At 42.0% G+C, this 18,856-nt stretch overlaps 1 protein-coding gene across 1 annotated transcript in view; it reads right to left on the minus strand.

Annotated features, from left to right (window-relative positions):
- Positions 1-1,330: 1,330 nt before the first annotated feature.
- REV3L (REV3 like, DNA directed polymerase zeta catalytic subunit) overlaps positions 1,331-18,856 on the minus strand; it is a 206,336-nt gene continuing 188,810 nt past the window's right edge. The window contains exons 25-32 of the mRNA XM_073675863.1: positions 18,531-18,737; positions 17,093-17,202; positions 11,309-11,423; positions 9,886-10,023; positions 9,369-9,559; positions 5,195-5,441; positions 3,924-4,142; positions 1,331-2,439 (exon numbers count right to left, since the gene is read on the minus strand). Of these exons, the coding sequence (XP_073531964.1) occupies positions 2,299-2,439; positions 3,924-4,142; positions 5,195-5,441; positions 9,369-9,559; positions 9,886-10,023; positions 11,309-11,423; positions 17,093-17,202; positions 18,531-18,737 (1,368 nt within the window). The 3' untranslated portion in view covers positions 1,331-2,298. The remainder of the gene's footprint in view (positions 2,440-3,923; positions 4,143-5,194; positions 5,442-9,368; positions 9,560-9,885; positions 10,024-11,308; positions 11,424-17,092; positions 17,203-18,530; positions 18,738-18,856) is intronic.

Consider the following 18,856-nt stretch of genomic DNA (forward strand, 5'->3'; position numbering starts at 1 on the left):
CATGATTCCTATGTACGCCCCTGCTCTGTAGAATAGTGACAACAGGGTGTTATTTTTCACTGTGTCGAGGTCTTCGGGTTCATAGACATTGTGGCATAATGGAGGCGTGTTCTATAGATCTGGATTACCTACTGTATAGTCAGTTTTAGAGGATCTGTGAAAAAAAATTCCAGTATGTTTTACACGCATCTTCCCATGAATCACTTCTTCTAACAGGGTATATAATGTAGGTGTCATACATCAGCACACACAGTGCACAGTGTCATTAAAGGGGTTGCCCAGAACCAAACAATTGACGACCCATCCCTAGTTTAAGTTTTCAATATGAGATTAGTGAGGGTCTGACACCCAGCATCCCCACCAATCAGTTCAAAAAGGCTCCGGCAGCAGCTGAAACGAAGTGATGTATGGGGCGGAACACAGCAGCTCCGTCTATTGTTTAGTGGCCGCTACTGAGTACTGCACTTTATCTCCCACTTGCTCTGGCTGCTGCTGGAGTGGTTTACAACTGATGGGGGGAAGGGAGGAAGTAAGGGTGGTGGGGAAGGATGGAAAAGCCAGATATTAGGCCCCTCCCAATCTCGTACTGATGATGGATTAAATCCAGGACAACCCTTTAACAAATATAGGTAAAGGAAAAGTTGTCCACAACCAATCAGTTCATATAAACTGCACCCAATTTTCTGTACTAACTTTCATAATTCTCCCTTAGTTCCTCACTGTAGGAAATAACTGTCTCCATAGCCTCTTAAAAGACCCTATAAACCTCACCATAAATGAAGAACCACCACGGAAAGGCTTTTCAATATAGCATTTCCATCAGCACCTAAAACTGTACGAACTACTGTAATAATATGTAGTAAAGGTAAAGCCATTAAATGTGTTAGCATAGCAGACTGCCTCATAAGTATGACTGTCTCCTCTGACACTTCACCTCTTATACACCAGGAGGAAGGGGCATGTCATATTTATTAGTCTAAGTTAAGTAAGCAACTTGGTGAGTGTAGAAACTGCATGAAAGTGGATGCTGTCCTATTGAATATTTAGACACATTAGAGCTATTAAAGAGTTAAATATTAGAAAAGTAAAATATTAGAAAAAAATTAGATTGCAAACTTTTATTTTCCTCACTGTGTTATTTTATATTTTGTATTTTTAACGCCTCTACCCAATTGTTAAGTATTGAAGAATGTAAATGCCATTAGTTGAAAATCTTTGACAACAATGACCGCAACACTTTTTTTTTCAAAATTTCCATTTTTGGCATTCAAAAACAAAAAGTCACAATATTATATATTTTATTAGTTTTTAATATTGTTTTAATTTTAACTTTTCAAACGATTTCCAGTTTAGAAAACGATACACTGACCACATAGTTCCTTTTTTTATACAGTTATACAAATAATCTAAATACACTGTTGTGTTCAGGATGATGGCAAATAAGATTTAACTGTACATAAGGAAAGAAAAATATTATAAGCATATTTAGAAACCATAGAAATGTCTATACAAAACAAGCAAAATGGAATAAATCTTATATTTAAAGTATTGCAACAGTCCCACAGTTTTATAACAAAAAAAGGTCTTTGCACAGTTCCTCACAATGCCCCATTACAGCTAAAGCAAGACAGCAATATAGATTTTTTTATTTTCCTTTTTCTTCTTTTATAAGAAAATGACAAATCTGAAATGCTACACAGAAATACAATTTGCACATTCTGATCAAAAATTAAAAAAAAAAAAAAAAAGTCTTATGAGTGGAGCAAAAAATGGAGGACACACACCGACCAACTGTATAAAAACCCATTGCACATTATTTTACTTAGTTGTTTCAAAAGTAAAAAAAGGTCTATTTACAAAATATTTTGCACTTTAACTTAGAAATAATGTGAGTGCTCTAGAATTGAACCGAGGTCTGATACTGATGTATCAAGAGAAGTGCCTTCTGCTAGTGGAGATCAGTGCTCCTTCCTAGGCAGTGTACTGTGGAAGGAACCAAAGCCTATCGTAAGAAATGCATTTACACAATGATTCCTCTGGCGTGTTCAATCACCTGCATTATAAAACTGTATGATACAAAGTTCAAATAAAAGGAAAAAAGATTTTGTACATTGTAGAAAGATAGCAATACATAGGATAACCCCCAGCACTGATGGAGATGAGTGTTACTCGGAATAATAGTCATATTAAACAAATCATAAAAATCATGAAAGCAATGCAATCCAAAACAGCACCATGCACAATAGTTTGTAGTGTAAGAACACAAAGATAATAGCACCGGTCACCTCTCAATGCAATTCAAAACTGCTCAAGGAGCTGACGTAGATAAGGAGCCTTGGAGAGTTCCCGGCTCACTCGGGAGAGCTTGAAAAGTACTGGACAGTTGAGAGAAACACACTGGATCTGTTGGTCGCAGCAGCCCGTGCAATTCTTGCATAACTGGAATGGAAATATTGATATTGTGAGCTCCAGCGCTGACACTTTGCACAGTTTTAGATCACATTCTCTGATTTTGTTTATTTGGAGACAAACAATAGATGGAGAAATTATGAAAATCAGCTCAAAAATCTGTTCCAATCAAAATAGCAGATACCAAAATTGGGGAACAGTGAGCAGTCTGTGGAATAAGGAATAGTGTTGTTCAAGCAAACATTTACTCGCTGCATTTATTGTCCTTAATATACATTAATATTTCTAGTAGTGTAATTTGTTTCATCCCTGCACAGCACATCTATATCTTTTCAACCTGTCACTATTAGCACATGGGTTATGAAATGAGACTGACTATTACAAGTTGCTCTCCTGTGAACGGCAAGATGACGTCATATATTGTTTATTTTATATTCTGTATATTTAATGTATCCCCCGTACTATGTGCTGTGGTTGGCTCCTAGATCTACTTTAGACGCCATGTTGTTGCTACTCTCAAACATCTCCCTCAGTCCTTAAAGATTTGCCCTCTTTTGTAACTCTGTATGTTCCTATTCGGCTTAAGTTATCATATGCCTATATAAACTGTAAGGCAGTATTTTTTCTTATACTGTAAGAAAAAAAAGTAATATGGGGGTTATAGTCTATACAATAATTAATTGCAATGTTATAAAACTCCTGTGTCTTGCAGTGCCAACCTTGACTATCTTTGTGAGTATTGTCTTCCTCTAAGATGCAGCAGTTTCAGTTGATCTCTCCTGTTTGTAAGAGCTGACAGGCGGAAAGCTATCACAAGCAGGAGACAGAGGACACATACTGAAGTACCATCACATCACACTACATTAAGACTCTGCAGTGTGAGTAGGCAGAAGTTTTATGTTATTGATATATTACTGGCTTTAATAAGGCACACAACAAAGTCTATACACCGTTTGTTAAAGGGTGTCTGTCATTTTCTAAACTCCTGACAAATGTTGATTGGGGGGGGAAGTCTGGGTGCTGAGACCCTCATTGATTGCTAAAATAAACTTGACACTCTGCCTCTTCATTTCTATTCCGCTTGTGTGGTATACTGATTCATTGAAAGTCCATGTACTTCCTATGATTGGGAACACTATACAAGCAGAACTGAACAGAAGGAAGACACAGTGCTCAAGTGGGTTTTGATTCCCTGTTCTTTTACTGATCGGTGGTCTTGGCACACAGACCAAAATTTCTGAAATATCTCTATACACGGCACAAGTTTCTGAAAATAATCTGTTCCCTTTGATAGTGGCCTATTTTTTAGTCTTCGATCTTGAACTCAAACAATTCATGTTTATGATTCTGTGCAGCAGATTACATAGCAGTCAGGATCCTGCTGAAACAAATATGTGCTCAGTAATACAAAGAACTGCACAGAAGTCATATGCACAGAAGATTGGACAATTACAGGACGTAAGAGAGCTTTGCATTAATACATTGCAAATAATACAACAGTCTGAAATAATTACCTTGACTAACTGGTCTTGTCTGTACTCTAATTCCCGAATTTCTTGATTGAGAATTACTACTACATGCTGTGGTTGGCTCCTACATTTACAACAGATGCCATGCTGTGTCAGTTCGTCACATATAGGACAATGCAAGGTTGTGAAATACTGAGAGATTGTGCCTTTCCTTGTATCCAGTTCATTTCTCATTGTGGAGTATGCAGAGTACGCCTTCTGGATCTGATAAAGGAAACAAAATGTAGTTTTCTGTCAAAGGGGTTGTCTGGGCATATGGTATTGAAGACCTATATGAGGATAGGTTATGTATAGCAGATCGGTGGGGGTCCGACACCTAGCCTCCCCACCGATCAGCTGCGATCTACTACAGGGCTGGCCAGATGTAAACATTTTGGACGGAGGTGCTAAGTGCAGCTCTGATTAAAGTGTAGCAGCTGCTGCAGGGCAGCTCCTATTCCTTTGTACAAAAGCGTTGGTGCGGTAGCTGGCAATATCCATCAGCGGCTGCTATACTTTGGTTGCAGCTGCCCTCGGCAATACCATTATAAGTGATTACATCAGGCTGGTGCCGCAGTAAATAACAGCTAATTGGTGGGGTGCCAAGTGTCAGACCCCCAGTGATCTACTATTGATGACCCATCATACCATATGCAAAGACAGCACCTTTAAGTGGAGATATTTAGTGCGTCTACAGACTGATTTCATGAGAAAAGACGCCTTTCCCAGAAAACTTACTAAATAAGAAACCATCAAGAGGTCATTTGGTGACCATGAAAGGATATACGGTCAGTGAAAGCATATTTGTGAAATTCTTGTGAAGTTGCAGCAGTGTGATACACTATGTAGTACAGTATGGAACAAAAAAAATAAGACTCCGCTCTGGTTTCTAGTCCTCCCAACAAGGCTTTTCTTTAATGATTGGAGAAGAAGGAAATGATCCAGCTCCTGCGACACCACTTAATGGTAAAAAGTTGGTTTCTTTATTTCAAATCCATATTAAAAAGCTCGTATCTCTGGAATATATTTAAAAAAGCAAAGGACTATAGTACAAGCTGTAGAAGAAAGCGGGAAGAGCATGGGAATATGGACAATAGCGACAACCAGAGGCGAATCGAATGTGCAGTGGCGCTGATCACAGACTCTGGGTCTGACTGAAGCCGCAGGAAGGTGAGCCGGTTACACGCTTTGTTTCTTTCCACGTTTTCTTTAATGACGCATGCAGAATATATTTAAGAACTTGTAATAAATGCACATAAAAAACACTGTATACTTACCCTTGGTAATTCATCATACCAATTGAATACATCAACTCCAATGAGAGAAAATACTCTGTTTAGTGGTGGTAGAATTTGCTTAGTGATGTAGTAGGTTGCATTTAGTCTCAGGTTATGGTCTTGGAGGACATCAATAGGCCTTCTTACAAGCTGAATAAGGGGTATTCCAGGTGTACCATACACTATCACATATGGCACTCTTTCTCCGACACGAGGTTCAGAGCGACGGTCATATGCTACCATCTTCCTGTGAACAAGAACAGTTGCGGTGAAGATGAAGTTACCCATGATGCAGGACAAAAAGCCTTCCTGGTAAGTTTTCTGCTTTACAACATAGCTGTGACATATGTAAGAAACATGCAGCCCTGCTATTCTATTGAGTGGTGTCTATAGGACAGGAAAATGTGCTTTTTAATACACGTTCAGGTATCATGTATGCCACTAGTAATGCCATTTACAACTTGACAATACACAGAAATCTTAACTAGCAACTACACACTTTGCTCCCATGAATAATACAGTTATATGAAAAAGTTTGGGCACCCCTATTAATCTTAAGCTTAATGTTTTATAAAAATTGGTGTTTTTGCAACAGCCATTTCAGTTTGATATATGTAATAACTGTTGGACACAGTAATGTTTCTGCCTTGAAATGAGGTTTATTGTACTAACAGAAAATGTGCAATCTGCATTCAAACAAAATTTGACAGGTGCATAAGTATGGGCACCCTTATCATTTTCTTGTTTTAAATACTCCTACCTACTTTTTACTGACTTACTAAAGCACTTTTTTTGGTTTTGTAACCTCATTGAGTTTTGAACTTCATAGCCAGGTGTATGCAATCATGAGAAAAGCTACTTAAAGTGGCCATTTGCAAGTTGTTCTCCTGTTTGAATCTCCTCTGAAGAGTGGCATCATGGGCTCCTCAAAACAACTGTCAAATGATCTGAAAACAAAGATTATTCAACATAGCTGTTCAGGGGAAGGATACAAAAAGCTGTCTCAGAGATTTAACCTGTCAGTTTCCACTGTGAGGAACATAGTAAGGAAATGGAAGAACACAGGGACAGTTCTTGTTAAGGCCAGAAGTGGCAGGCCAAGAAAAACATCAGAAAGGCAGAGAAGAAGAATGGTGAGATCAGTCAAGGACAATCCTCAGACCACCTCCAGAGAGCTGCAGCATCATCTTGCTGCAGATGGTGTCACTGTGCATCGGTCAACTATACAATGCACTTTGCACAAGGAGAAGCTGTATGGGAGAGTGATGCGAAAGAAGCCATTTCTGAAAGCACGCCACAAACAGAGTCGGCTGAGGTATGCAAAAGCACATTTGGAGAAGCCAATTTCTTTTTGGAAGAAGGTCCTGTGGACTGATGAAACCAAGATTGAGTTGTTTGGACATACAAAAAGGCGTTATGTACGGCGGCAAAAAAACACAGCATTCCAAGAAAAACACTTGCTACCCACAGTAAAATTTGGTGGAGGTTCCATCATGCTTTGGGGCTGTGTGGCCAATGCCGGCACCGGGAATCTTGTTAAAGTTGAGGGACGCATGGATTCCACTCAGTATCAGCAGATTCTTGACAATAATGTTCAAGAATCAGTGATAAAGTTGAAGTTACGCAGGGGATGGATCTTTCAGCAAGACAATGATCCAAAACACCGCTCCAAATCTACTCAGGCATTCATGCAAAGGAACAATTACAATGTTCTGGAATGGCCATCCCAGTCCCCAGACCTGAATATCATTGAACATCTGTGGGATCATTTGAAGAGGGCTGTCCATGCTCGGCGACCATCAAACTTAACTGAACTGGAATTGTTTTGTAAAGAGGAATGGTCAAAAATACCTTCATCCAGGATCCAGGAAATCATTAAAAGCTACAGGAAGCAACTAGAGGCTGTTATTTTTGCAAAAGGAGGATCTACTAAATATTAATGTCACTTTTCTGGTGAGGTGCCCATACTTATGCACCTGTCAAATTTTGTTTGAATGCAGATTGCACATTTTCTGTTAGCACAATAAACCTCATTTCAAGGCAGAAACATTACTGTGTCCAACAGTTATTACATATATCAAACTGAAATAGCTGTTGCAAAAACACCAATTTTTATAAAACATTAAGCTTAAGATTAATAGGGGTGCCCAAACTTTTTCATATAACTGTATGTATATATATATATATATATATATATATATATATATATATATATATATATATATATATATATATATATATATATATAATCTATCTATTACATACACAGTACAGACCAAAAGTTTGGACACACCTTCTCATTTAAAGATTTTTCTGTATTTTCATGACTATGAAAATTGTACATTCACACTGAAGGCATCAAAACTATGAGTTAACACATGTGGAATTATATAGTTAACAAAAAAGTGTGAAACAACTAAAAATATGTCTTATATTCTAGGTTCTTCAAAGTAGCCACCTTTTGCTTTGATGACTGCTTTGCACACTCTTGGCATTCTCTTGATGAGCTTCAAGAGGTAGTCACCGGAAATGGTCTTCCAACAATCTTGAAGGAGTTCCCAGAGATGCTTAGCACTTGTTGGCCCTTTGCTTTCACTCTGCAGTCCAGCTCACCCCAAACCATCTCGATTGGGTTCAGGTCTGGTGACTGTGGAGGCCAGGTCATCTGGCGTAGCACCCAATCACTCTCCTTCTTGGTCAAATAGCCCTTACACAGCCTGGAGGTGTGTTTGGGGTCATTGTTCTGTTGAAAAATAAATGATGGTCCAACTAAACGCAAACCGGATGGAATAGCATGCCGCTGCAAGATGCTGTGGTAGCCATGCTGGTTCAGTATGCCTTCAATTTTGAATAAATCCCCAACAGTGTCACCAAAGCACCCCCACACCATCACACCTCCTCCTCCTCCATGCTTCACAGTGGGAACCAGGCATGTAGAGTCCATCCGTTCCACCTTTTCTGCGTCGCACAAAGACACGGTGGTTGGAACCAAAGATCTCAAATTTGGACTCATCAGACCAAAGCACAGATTTCCACTGGTCTAATGTCCATTCCTTGTGTTCTTTACCCCAAACAAGTCTCTTCTGCTTGTTGCCTGTCCTTAGCAGTGGTTTCCTAGCAGCTATTTTACCATGAAGGCCTGCTGCACAAAGTCTCCTCTTAACAGTTGTTGAAGAGATGTGTCTGCTGCTAGAACTCTGTGTGGCATTGACCTGGTCTCTAATCTGAGCTGCTGTTAACCTGCGATTTCTGAGGCTGGTGACTCGGATAAACTTATCCTCAGAAGCAGAGGTGACTCTTGGTCTTCCTTTCCTGGGGCGGTCCTCATGTGAGCCAGTTTCTTTGTAGCGCTTGATGGTTTTTGCAACTGCACTTGGGGACACTTTCAAAGTTTTCCCAATTTTTCGCACTGACTGACCTTCATTTCTTAAAGTAATGATGGCCACTCGTTTTTCTTTACTTAGCTGCTTTTTTCTTGCCATAATACAAATTCTAACAGTCTATTCAGTAGGACTACCAGCTGTGTATCCACCAGACTTCTGCACAACACAATAGATGGTCCCAACCCCATTTATAAGGCAAGAAGTCCCACTTATTAAACCTGACAGGGCACACCTGTGAAGCGAAAACCATTTCCAGTGACTACCTCTTGAAGCTCATCAAGAGAATGCCAAGAGTGTGCAAAGCAGTCATCAAAGCAAAAGGTGGCTACTTTGAAGAACCTAAAATATAAGACATATTTTCAGTTGTTTCACACTTTTTTTGTTAAGTATATAATTCCACATGTGTTAATTCATAGTTTTGATGCCTTCAGTGTGAACGTACAATTTTCATAGTCCTAAAAATACAGAAAAATCTTTAAATGAGCAGGGGGGTCCAAACGTTGGTCTGTACTGTATTATATATATGTATTATATAAATATAAAGTATTGCAGAAAAAGGCGTTTTCCCCACTAATTCTCCCTGCACTCATTATTCACTGTCAATAAACAGCTCAAATCTGTCTTCAGTGAGGGATCAAATTACATCTTCTGCCTATAAAAGCCTATAAAAAAAGGAGGAGGAAGGAGTTAGAGGGAGACACAAACAGAAAGGCGGAGGTGGAGAAACTGCAGAGGCTTATAGAGGTGATGCCCAGTTTGTGTAATCATATGACCGTTCTACAATATCTAACCTGGTCAGTTCCAATGCCGGCACACAAGCTCCTGGTCTGTATGCAAAGCTTCCTCTGTATTCCTTGGCAAAGATAAGATCCTGCATGCTGGCCTTTCCCTCCAAAAGCTTCATACATTGTCTCTGGACATACTGCTTTATTTGACTTATATCTCTTGTTTCAAACAGCAGCTTAATAGAACGCTCCAGTATCTGAAAGTACACAGAAAGACAAAAAATGTAACACTGGAAAAGCAGCCACTATACAAAAGAGAGATCACTTACAGTGGATATAAAAAGTCTTCACACCACTGTTGAAATGCCAGGTTTTTGTCATGTAAAAAAATCAGAACAGAACTTTTTCCCACCTTTAAGTGTCACCCATAATTTGTACATTTCAATTTAAAAACAAACTGGAATAATTTCAGTGGAAAAATAAAAATAAAATTGGTTGCATAAGTGTGCACACCATCGCTGCAAATGGCCACTTGGGAGAACTCTTAAAAAGTTTGAAAAATATATTGACTTTGACTCCTTACCTTACCAACAGCGGGGCAGGCATCTCTTCTCACAGTCTCTATGCCTTTTGCATCAAAAACTGGATCTTTCTGGTCAAGGGTTTCATACATATAGCCCACATATCTCTTCTTGGTTTGCAAAACACATGGAAGATACACCTGGAAGATGTACAATGTGTTATGTAGGGAGTGGCAAGTCAGTACTAAATCATACAGGTCTTACACACTTGTACTAATTAAATATGCAAATTGTTCTTTGGGATTCTCACATGCAGAAGTTTGCCTCATGCCAGAACTAATTTTTTTTATACATTACTTAAGTTCTACAGTCCCAAAGTAGTGCCAATAACTTCAGACAATCCTGCAAATAAGCAAGATCTCTACGGAAGAATAAGAAAATCATGGTTCTCTCAATGAAGAAACACAAATATGACTTTTTCGTAAAAAAAAAAATGTATGGGAGGAGTTAAAGTTTTTATAGCTACTAATTTGGGGTACACAACATTTTATTATGACTTTCTAATCAGATTTATGGTTGACAAAATGAACAAAAAATAGAAATTTACAAATTTGGCCACTTCAGAGCACTCCAGCGTTCTAAAGTGACAACATGAGTTCGGATCTAAATCCCACTGAATACCTGCGGAGAGATCTTAAAATTGTTGTTGGGAGAAGGCACCCCTCAAATATGAGAGACCTGGCAGTTTGGTTTTGCATTTTATTCCCCTTTTTGAGCAGCAGTATGAAGAATACAACATCTTTTCCATGTAAAGGGGATAAACAGTTCTATAGCTTACGTTGTTCCAGACACAGAGGTAACAAACATTTGTGCTTTTTTATGTTTTTGTTTTTAAATTAAAAAAAAATAGGTCTTTATTGGCAAAACATTTTTCTGTTATTTTTTATATATACTTTGGGGGGAGGGGTGTTTTATTTATTTTTACAATTTTTTTATTAATATTTTTACTTCATCCCTTTGTGGGGCTTGAACACTGGCTTATCTGATTGCTGGTCTAACACCCTGCAATACTTATGTATTGTAGCACATTAAACTGTACCTGGCAGATACAGAGGTCACTCTTTGAACTCAGGTTGCCATGACACCCCACGATCCTGTCGCAGATTGGATGAGAGAGGAAGCCCCCTCCACCACCCTGTTGACCTCTGCATCTAGGCTGTGTAACAGCAAGGGATGGTGCTGGCACTAGGTCTTACTGATGCTGAAAAAGCTCGACTCTCAGTTAAGCTTAGCTCCTGCGGTGATCGCGCTGGGCAGATCTGCTCTGCCAATGTGATCACCTGGACACTCATTTCTGGCAACTACTTGGAAATTAGAACGCAGCGGTATGCTCAAAGTTGGGAATGGGTTAAATTAACATGCTGCTGAAATCCTCTAGTACAACCTATTGTAAAGAATGTATTTTTATTTTCGCATTACAATTACCTTCTCAAACTTCAGTTTCACTGGCTTTGGGTTTGTGGCAGTGACCGCTTCAGCAATTTCTTGTCCGATTTTAAAGGACTGTTCCTTAGTTGCCCCTTTCAGCAACACAAACATACTACAAGATAGAAGGATAATATGAAAAACGGTATAAATAGTTATCAGAAGTCAGCATTAGTCCAGTTACAATCAGCGATAATACAGTCTCCGTTATGCATTCTCTAGTTTTAAAGGGAACCAATCACCTCCATAAACACAATTTACCAGTAGATAAAGTGATAATCTGCAGGTAACGAGCACTTAAACCATGTTCGGCTGGTTTAACGTAAGCGCGGCTACAGGGAGCAAATGAAGCTGGCTATATCACTCCTCAAAACATTGATTTACAGCCTGCTCTGCAGTGTGTGTGTAGAGCAAGTTTTCACGCGCAAGTGAGTGATTACAGCGTGCTCACCACATACTTAGCAGTGACTGTTACAACCCCCTACACTACCCTAATATTTGTAATGAGCAGCTGCAGGGAGAACATAACCTAATTTTCTCCCTGTAGCCACTGCTACAGTAAACCAGCCTAACACGATTTAAATGCTATTTCCCTGCAGATTACCACCATATTGGCAGCTAAATGCTGTTTTTGACATTCACTTAAATATTTTCTGAGACAAGGTTTGCTGACTGTGGGTGACTTCTTGATGACCATCCCCACTTGGAAAACAAAACTAGATTTAAGTATAGTGAAGAGACGGCCATATTTCAGGAAAGGAGGAGAGCAGGAACAAATGAAAAACACCACCAGATTCAGGGGAACAGCAGCATTTCAACCAGTTAAATAAATACACATTTAAGACGAGTGACCGGTCCTCTTTAATATTCTTTCAGCTGATAGCTACAGTCACATACATGGAAGACATCACTTCAAGGTGGAGTTGGTGTATAATACAGACTCAAAACGGAGTCCTTTGTATTCTGTCTTGGCGGCTACTAAGCTAACAGAACAAGAATACTGTGACTCTTTGAATTTAAAACAGAAACTATCGCGAGAAGTTACAGAAACTATGGTGATTCCATGTCAGCCGTATGAAAAGCATATATTCAGGTCATAAAAATTTACAAATGTATCTCTACGTGGCCACACCATTTAGTGAAAAATGACAAAGCAAACTACTATGCTGCTGTGGTTTATGTGGAAAACAATAATTTTGGCATTTATTGAGGTTACCCAGTGACGTAGCCATTTGTGACAGAACATAGTAATTCAGACAGTGCAAATACAGAAGGAGACAAAAGTTGTCAGTGTGAACATAATTCAGGAAGGAAAATAAAGTTCCTGCTCTCGATATACCGTAAATAGTGTATGTAGGTCATGAACTGCAGCTGCAAGGAACAAGACTCAGATGCTGCTGTGTAGAAAATGTCTTCTGTCACATCTCTCCATCTAGATCATACATCTCAAACCCTGACCCGCAACACCATGACTGCCACCCCTATGGGCTATTATTCTGTATGGAGGACTATGTGGGGGCCCATTATTCCGTATGGAGGACTATGTGGGGGCCAATTATACTGTATGGAGGACTATGTGGGGCCCATTATACTGTATGGCGGACTATGTGGGGCCCATTATACTGTATGGCGGACTATGTGGGGCCCATTATACTGTATGGCGGACTATGTGGGGGCCCATTATACTGTATGGAGGACTATGTGGGGGCCCATTATTCTGTATAGAGGACTATGTGGGGGCCCATTATTCTGTATGGAGGACTATGTGGGGGCCCATTATTCTGTATGGAGGACTATATGGGGCCCATTATTCTGTATGGAGGATTATGTGGGGCCCATTATTCTGTATGGAGGACTATGTGGGGCCCATTATTCTGTATGGAGGACTATGTGGGGCCCATTATTCTGTATGGAGGACGATGGAGTAGGTTTTCTCCTGCCAGATAACTGCTCCTTCACCCAAATCCCACTGCCACCCTCCGTTACTCTCCCCTCTTTTGAGGTGCACTGTGTGCGCATCTACTCCCCCTCCAACCTCAAACTGGCTGTCAATTACCGTGAACCCAGGACCAGCCACCACCTTCTTAGACCACTTCACCACCTGGCTACTTCATTTCCTTTCCGCTGACATCCCCACTATTTTCATAGGTGACTTCAACATACCCATCGACACTTCCCTCTCAGCTGTCTCTAAGCTTCTAAGCTCACTTCCTCCTTCGGCCTTACCCAATGGTCTTTCGCAGCCACTCACAAAGATGGCCACACTCTGGACCTCATCTTCACCCGTCTCTGTTCACTGTCTAACCTTTCTAGCTCACCCCTCCCTCTTTCTGACCACAACCTACTTACATTCTCTACCCTCTCCTCTCCAGGGCAACAATCCCCACTCCACAAACTTGAATACCCTCGCAGAAATCTTAAACACCTTGACCTACACTCACTCTCTGAATCCCTTCTCCCTCTTACAGACATCAGTTCCTTACATGACGCTGATGTTGCTGCCGCTTTATATAACACCACAACAACTGCAGCTCTCAATTCGGTCGCCCCCCTCACACATACCAAAGCTTGCACAATCAACAGGCAACCTTGTAACACCAGCCTAACCAAAGAACTGCAACGGGCCTCCAGGGTTGCTGAGCGTAGATGGAAAAGGTCCCACTCCAATGAGCACTTCATCGCATTCAAACAGTCCCTCATTACCTTCAAGTCCACACTCACTGCAGCAAAACATACTTCTCATCTCTCATATCTTCCCTGTCTCACAACCCTAAACAGCTATTTAACACTTTCAATTCTCTCCTCCGCCTCCGAGCGCCTCCTCTCTCTCCTCTCTTCTCAGCCGAAGAATGTCACATTCTTCAAGCAGAAGACTGACACCATCAGACAAAGCTTTTGCCTAAAGTCCCCCCAGCCCCTCCTCACACCTACTCAATCCTCCTCCTCCAAAACCAGCTTCTCCCCCACTACAGAAGATCAACTTTTCCTCTATACTCTCCAAATCACTCCTCACCACCTGTGAACTTGACCCAATCCCGTCCCACCTTATCCCCAACCTTATCATTATCTTCATCCCGACCCTAACACACCTCTTCAAACTGTCACTAACAACTGGTGTCTTCCCCTCAGTCCCGCAAGCTCGCTGCCTTGGGGTAACCCTGGACTCTAATCTCTCCTTCAAACCACATATCCAAGCCCTTTCCACTTCCTGCCAACACAAACTTAAAAATATCTCCCGGATCCACACATTCCTCAACCATGAATCTGAAAAAAACACTAGTGCACACCCTCATCATCTCCCGCCTCAACTACTGCAACCTCCTGCTCTGTGGCCTCCCTTCCAATCTATCCTGAACTCTGCTGCCCATCTAATCCACCTGTCCCCCCCGCTATTCCCTGGCCTCTCCTCTCTGTCAGTCCCTTCACTGGCCCCCCATTGCCCAGAGACTCCAGTTCAAAATCCTAACCACGGCATACAAAGCCATCCACAACCTGTCTCCTCCATATATCTGTGACCTAGTCTCCCGGTACTTACCTTCAAGCAACCTTCGATCCTCACAAGATCTCCTTCTCTATTCCCCTCTTCCCACAATCACATACAAGATTTCTCCCATACATCCCCCCCAACTCTGGAACGCTCTACCCCAACATATCAGACTCTCGCCTACCATGGAAACCTTCAAAAGGAACCTGAAGACCCATCTCTTCCGACAAGCCTACAACCTGCAGCAACCATCGCTCTACCATACCGCTGCACAACTAGCTCTACCCCCACCTACTGTATCCTCACCCATCCCTTGTAGAATGTGAGCCCTCGCGGGTGTAGCGTCGGCGTCCCTGCCTCCTGCTAGGCAGGGACGCTGTTCCCCTCACCTCTCTGCTCCGTGCCCGGCGGCTTCCTCCCGCTCTGCTTGCAGTGCCCGCTCTCCCCCGGTCACTGTGCTTAGGGCGCGCGCGCTTCCCCTCTCTTAAAGGGGCCGCGCGCGTCGCCCTAAGGAGTCCCCGGCCAATGGCCGGAGGATCCCTCCATATATAAGGCACCTCCTCCAAAATGGAGGTGCCCGAGCAATGTTGTTGCACTGTTCACTACTCTGCTTCAGCCCTCAGGTCCCGTTTCCAGTTACCTGCCAGTTTGCTGCCTGATTCCTGCCTGTCATCCGCTTTCCTGCTTGCTAGCCTGAGGTCCGACGGTCTGCCTTCCGACACCTGTCAGTCTGTCTATGGACCAGCTTGCCCGCTCACCTGGGAGCGCTCACCTGCTACCTGCCTGTTAGCCTACCTGGAGGCTCCGCCGTCACGTGCTGTGACCACCTGCCAGTCCAGAGACTCTTGCCCGCTCACCTGGGAGCGCTCATCTGCTGCCTGCCTGTTAGCCTACCTGGAGGCTCCGCCGTCACGTGCTGTGACCACCTGCCAGTCCAGAGACTCTTGCCCGCTCGCCTGGGAGCGCTCATCTGCTACCTGCCTGTTAGCCTACCTGGAGGCTCCGCCGTCACGTGCTGTGACCACCTGCCAGTCCAGAGACTCTTGCCCGCTCACCTGGGAGCGCTCATCTGCTACCTGCCTGTTAGCCTACCTGGAGGCTCCGCCGTCACGTGCCGTGACCACCTGCCAGTCCAGAGACTCTTGCCCGCTCACCTGGGAGAGCTCATCTGCTACCTGCCTGTTAGCCTACCTGGAGGCTCCACCGTTACATGCTGTGACCACCTGCTTATCCAGAGACTCTCGCCTGCTCACCTGGGAGCACTCATCTGCCATCTGCCTGCTAGCCTACCTGGAGGCTCAGCCGTCACAGGTCGTACCTGCCCGTTTACCCAGAGACTGTCCCGGTCACTTGCTGTGACCTCCTGCCCGTTTACCCAGAGACTGTCCCGGTCACTTGCCGTGACCTCCTGCCCGTTTACCCAGAGACTGTCCCGGTCACTTGCTGTGATCTCCTGCCCGTTTACCCAGAGACTGTCCCGGTCACTTGCCGTGACCTCCTGCCCGTTTACCCAGAGACTGTCCCGGTCACCTGCTGTGACTGCCTGCCTGTCTTCCCCGGTCGCCACCCGCTTCCTTACAAGGACCGCCCCCTTGTATAAGTTGCTCAGAGGTTCCGCCTCCCAGACCCGTTACAGCGGGCAGGGTCTTCGCTTTTTTCTGTACCAGTCGCCGTCACGTTTTGTTAAAGATCATAGTAATTGTTTTTGTATGTATACTCCTTTTTCACATGTAATGCGCCATGGAATAAATGGCGCTATAATAATATAAAATAATAATTATACTGTATGAGGGACTATGTGGGGCCCATTATACTGTATACTTGTTGGCCCACGACTTTGTCCAAATTTTTTTTATTTTGGCCCTCTGTGTGCTTGAGTTTGACATTCCTCATCTAGATGCCATTTCTCCAGCTTAGGACTCATGCAGACTTTTTTTTTTTATTACATAGGAGAAAAAAAAATTATCATTGTGCTTGATCTGCTATTCATCCATTTTTGGTCTGTGTGCTTATTTTTACCATCAGTATGTCATCCATTATTCTTGTAGCTTAAAAAAATAATCTCCCTAGCTTCTTCAACACATTAGACAGTAAAAACAGACAGCACTCGGAGGATACACAGATGCCATTAGTGTGCTGCTTCTTTTCTTTTTTCCAAGGACCCATTGCTTTGAATAGATGAGTTTGATCTTTGACTCAGACCAAAAACAGACTCATTTATTTTATTGGGAATACCAATCCCACAGAGCCTAATGCACGAAAATCATCTTCATAAATGCACATAAGAATTATTTCATTACCTGTCGGTGTCACCATACACAACTTTGGCTCCCCACTTCTTTGTGTCATTCACAAGTTTTATAGCACGCTCCAAAGTCTCTCGTGCCTTATGGACAATGCTGTCTCCAATCTAAAAGAAGATAAAGCAGAAGTCATCACTTGGGTGGAATCTGTAGATTGAGATATTCACCGCAATATCAGATGGACAACCCTAATGGTGCATGTATGCCAGATACATAAAGCTTTCTGATTATGTAAAAGCAAGGGAAAATATTTCTCAATTTCTACATTACATTTTTGGATTATTCAACCACAATATTGATTGGTGAAACGCTCACTGATCACAGATTACTGATTCGGCGTGCTTATACATGGAAGCTTCATACATGACCCTTGGTTTAATAGATTTTATTATATATTTTATTATAGTTTCATCTGTGAAAAAGGAAATCAAGAGATGACTCAAGATGACATAAAAAAAGACTTGCATAGTTCTGCTTGGTGATGACCTCCTATATGGGAATGTGCAAACATCCCACCAATAACTGGCCATTAGGTTGTGCACCATATATATCATAAGTCCGGAAAATCACTTTAAAGGGAGTTCTGTCACCCCCAAAACGCAAGTTAAACCACTTATATAGGTATGTAGGGGACTCAGCCCCTATAAAAATCATATTTGTAGTACAGATTTAAGTGGTTTAGTTGCCAGAAAAAAACCCATTTATTTTGTATGCAAATGAGGGGGCATATGTGCACTCTCCTTGGTGTGGCTAAAGGGCTCACGGCACCATTATGCCCCCTCAATTTGCATACTGAACACTGTCACATCTTGAGTTAATCAGCAGCTCTGATCCTCTGCAGTGACAATGCAGGAGCCCAGCCGCGCTCCGTGTCCGTGTGTGCCCTCTGAATGCATAAGAAAAAAATTACCTTCATGGGCGAAACATGCAGTGATAAGTCTGTGTCCCTTATGTAATGGATACTCTGGATTCCTTGCTGGCTCGGAGTGAAATTATGTAACATTTACAGAAACTTTATTTTAATTTTTTCAAATAAAGAAGTTGATTTTATGGAGTGCCAGCTTTTGTGCTCTCTGAACGTTGGCTCTCGCCTATAGTACAGTGCTGAGCGGCAGCCAGCAATGAGAGCGTACAGTAAAATTATGCACACGTAATAATATATGCACAGTGTAGATGTTTTTCACCCAATAATTTTAGGAAGCAGTAGGGAATAGTAATAAACCCCTGGGTATTCAGTTAGATTGTGCACAGGCAGTCACTTGTGCATAGGCAGAGAAAATAGGTCTTTAAAATGTTTGGGCCTCTTGTTGCAATAACATTAAAAACTTGACAAGTGACACAAGAGCCTAAAGTGAATTTATTCCACAGTATCATGTATATAAGAAATCATATGCTACCATGCTCTTCAGTCATAGTGATATGGAGGCCTTCATACCTCTACACAGGGCATTCTCCCAGAGAAGTTAGCAGCAGTGTAGCCAAAGGTGACATTGGCAATTAACTTCAATCCTAATTGCCGGGCATCGAGTAGGCGGGTAAGGCTTTTATCTTCTTTGTACTGTTTCATGGACTGTTTCACCATTATTCGGGTCTTTAAAATTTCTTCAAGCATTCTTGGCAGCACTCCCTTTCTAACAGAAGCCTAAATGAAGAAAACAAATACAAAGTTGAATAGTGAAATAATTAGCTTGGAAGAAGATAATATTCACAAGAACGTGAGCAAAAAATTAATCAAGGGATGTGGATAGGCTGGGAAGATAA

This window comes from Phyllobates terribilis, unplaced genomic scaffold (assembly GCF_046119375.1).
Source record: "Phyllobates terribilis strain yellow unplaced genomic scaffold, ASM4611937v1 Scaffold_3__8_contigs__length_932513732, whole genome shotgun sequence".
In the NCBI taxonomy this organism is placed as follows: domain Eukaryota; kingdom Metazoa; phylum Chordata; class Amphibia; order Anura; family Dendrobatidae; genus Phyllobates; species Phyllobates terribilis.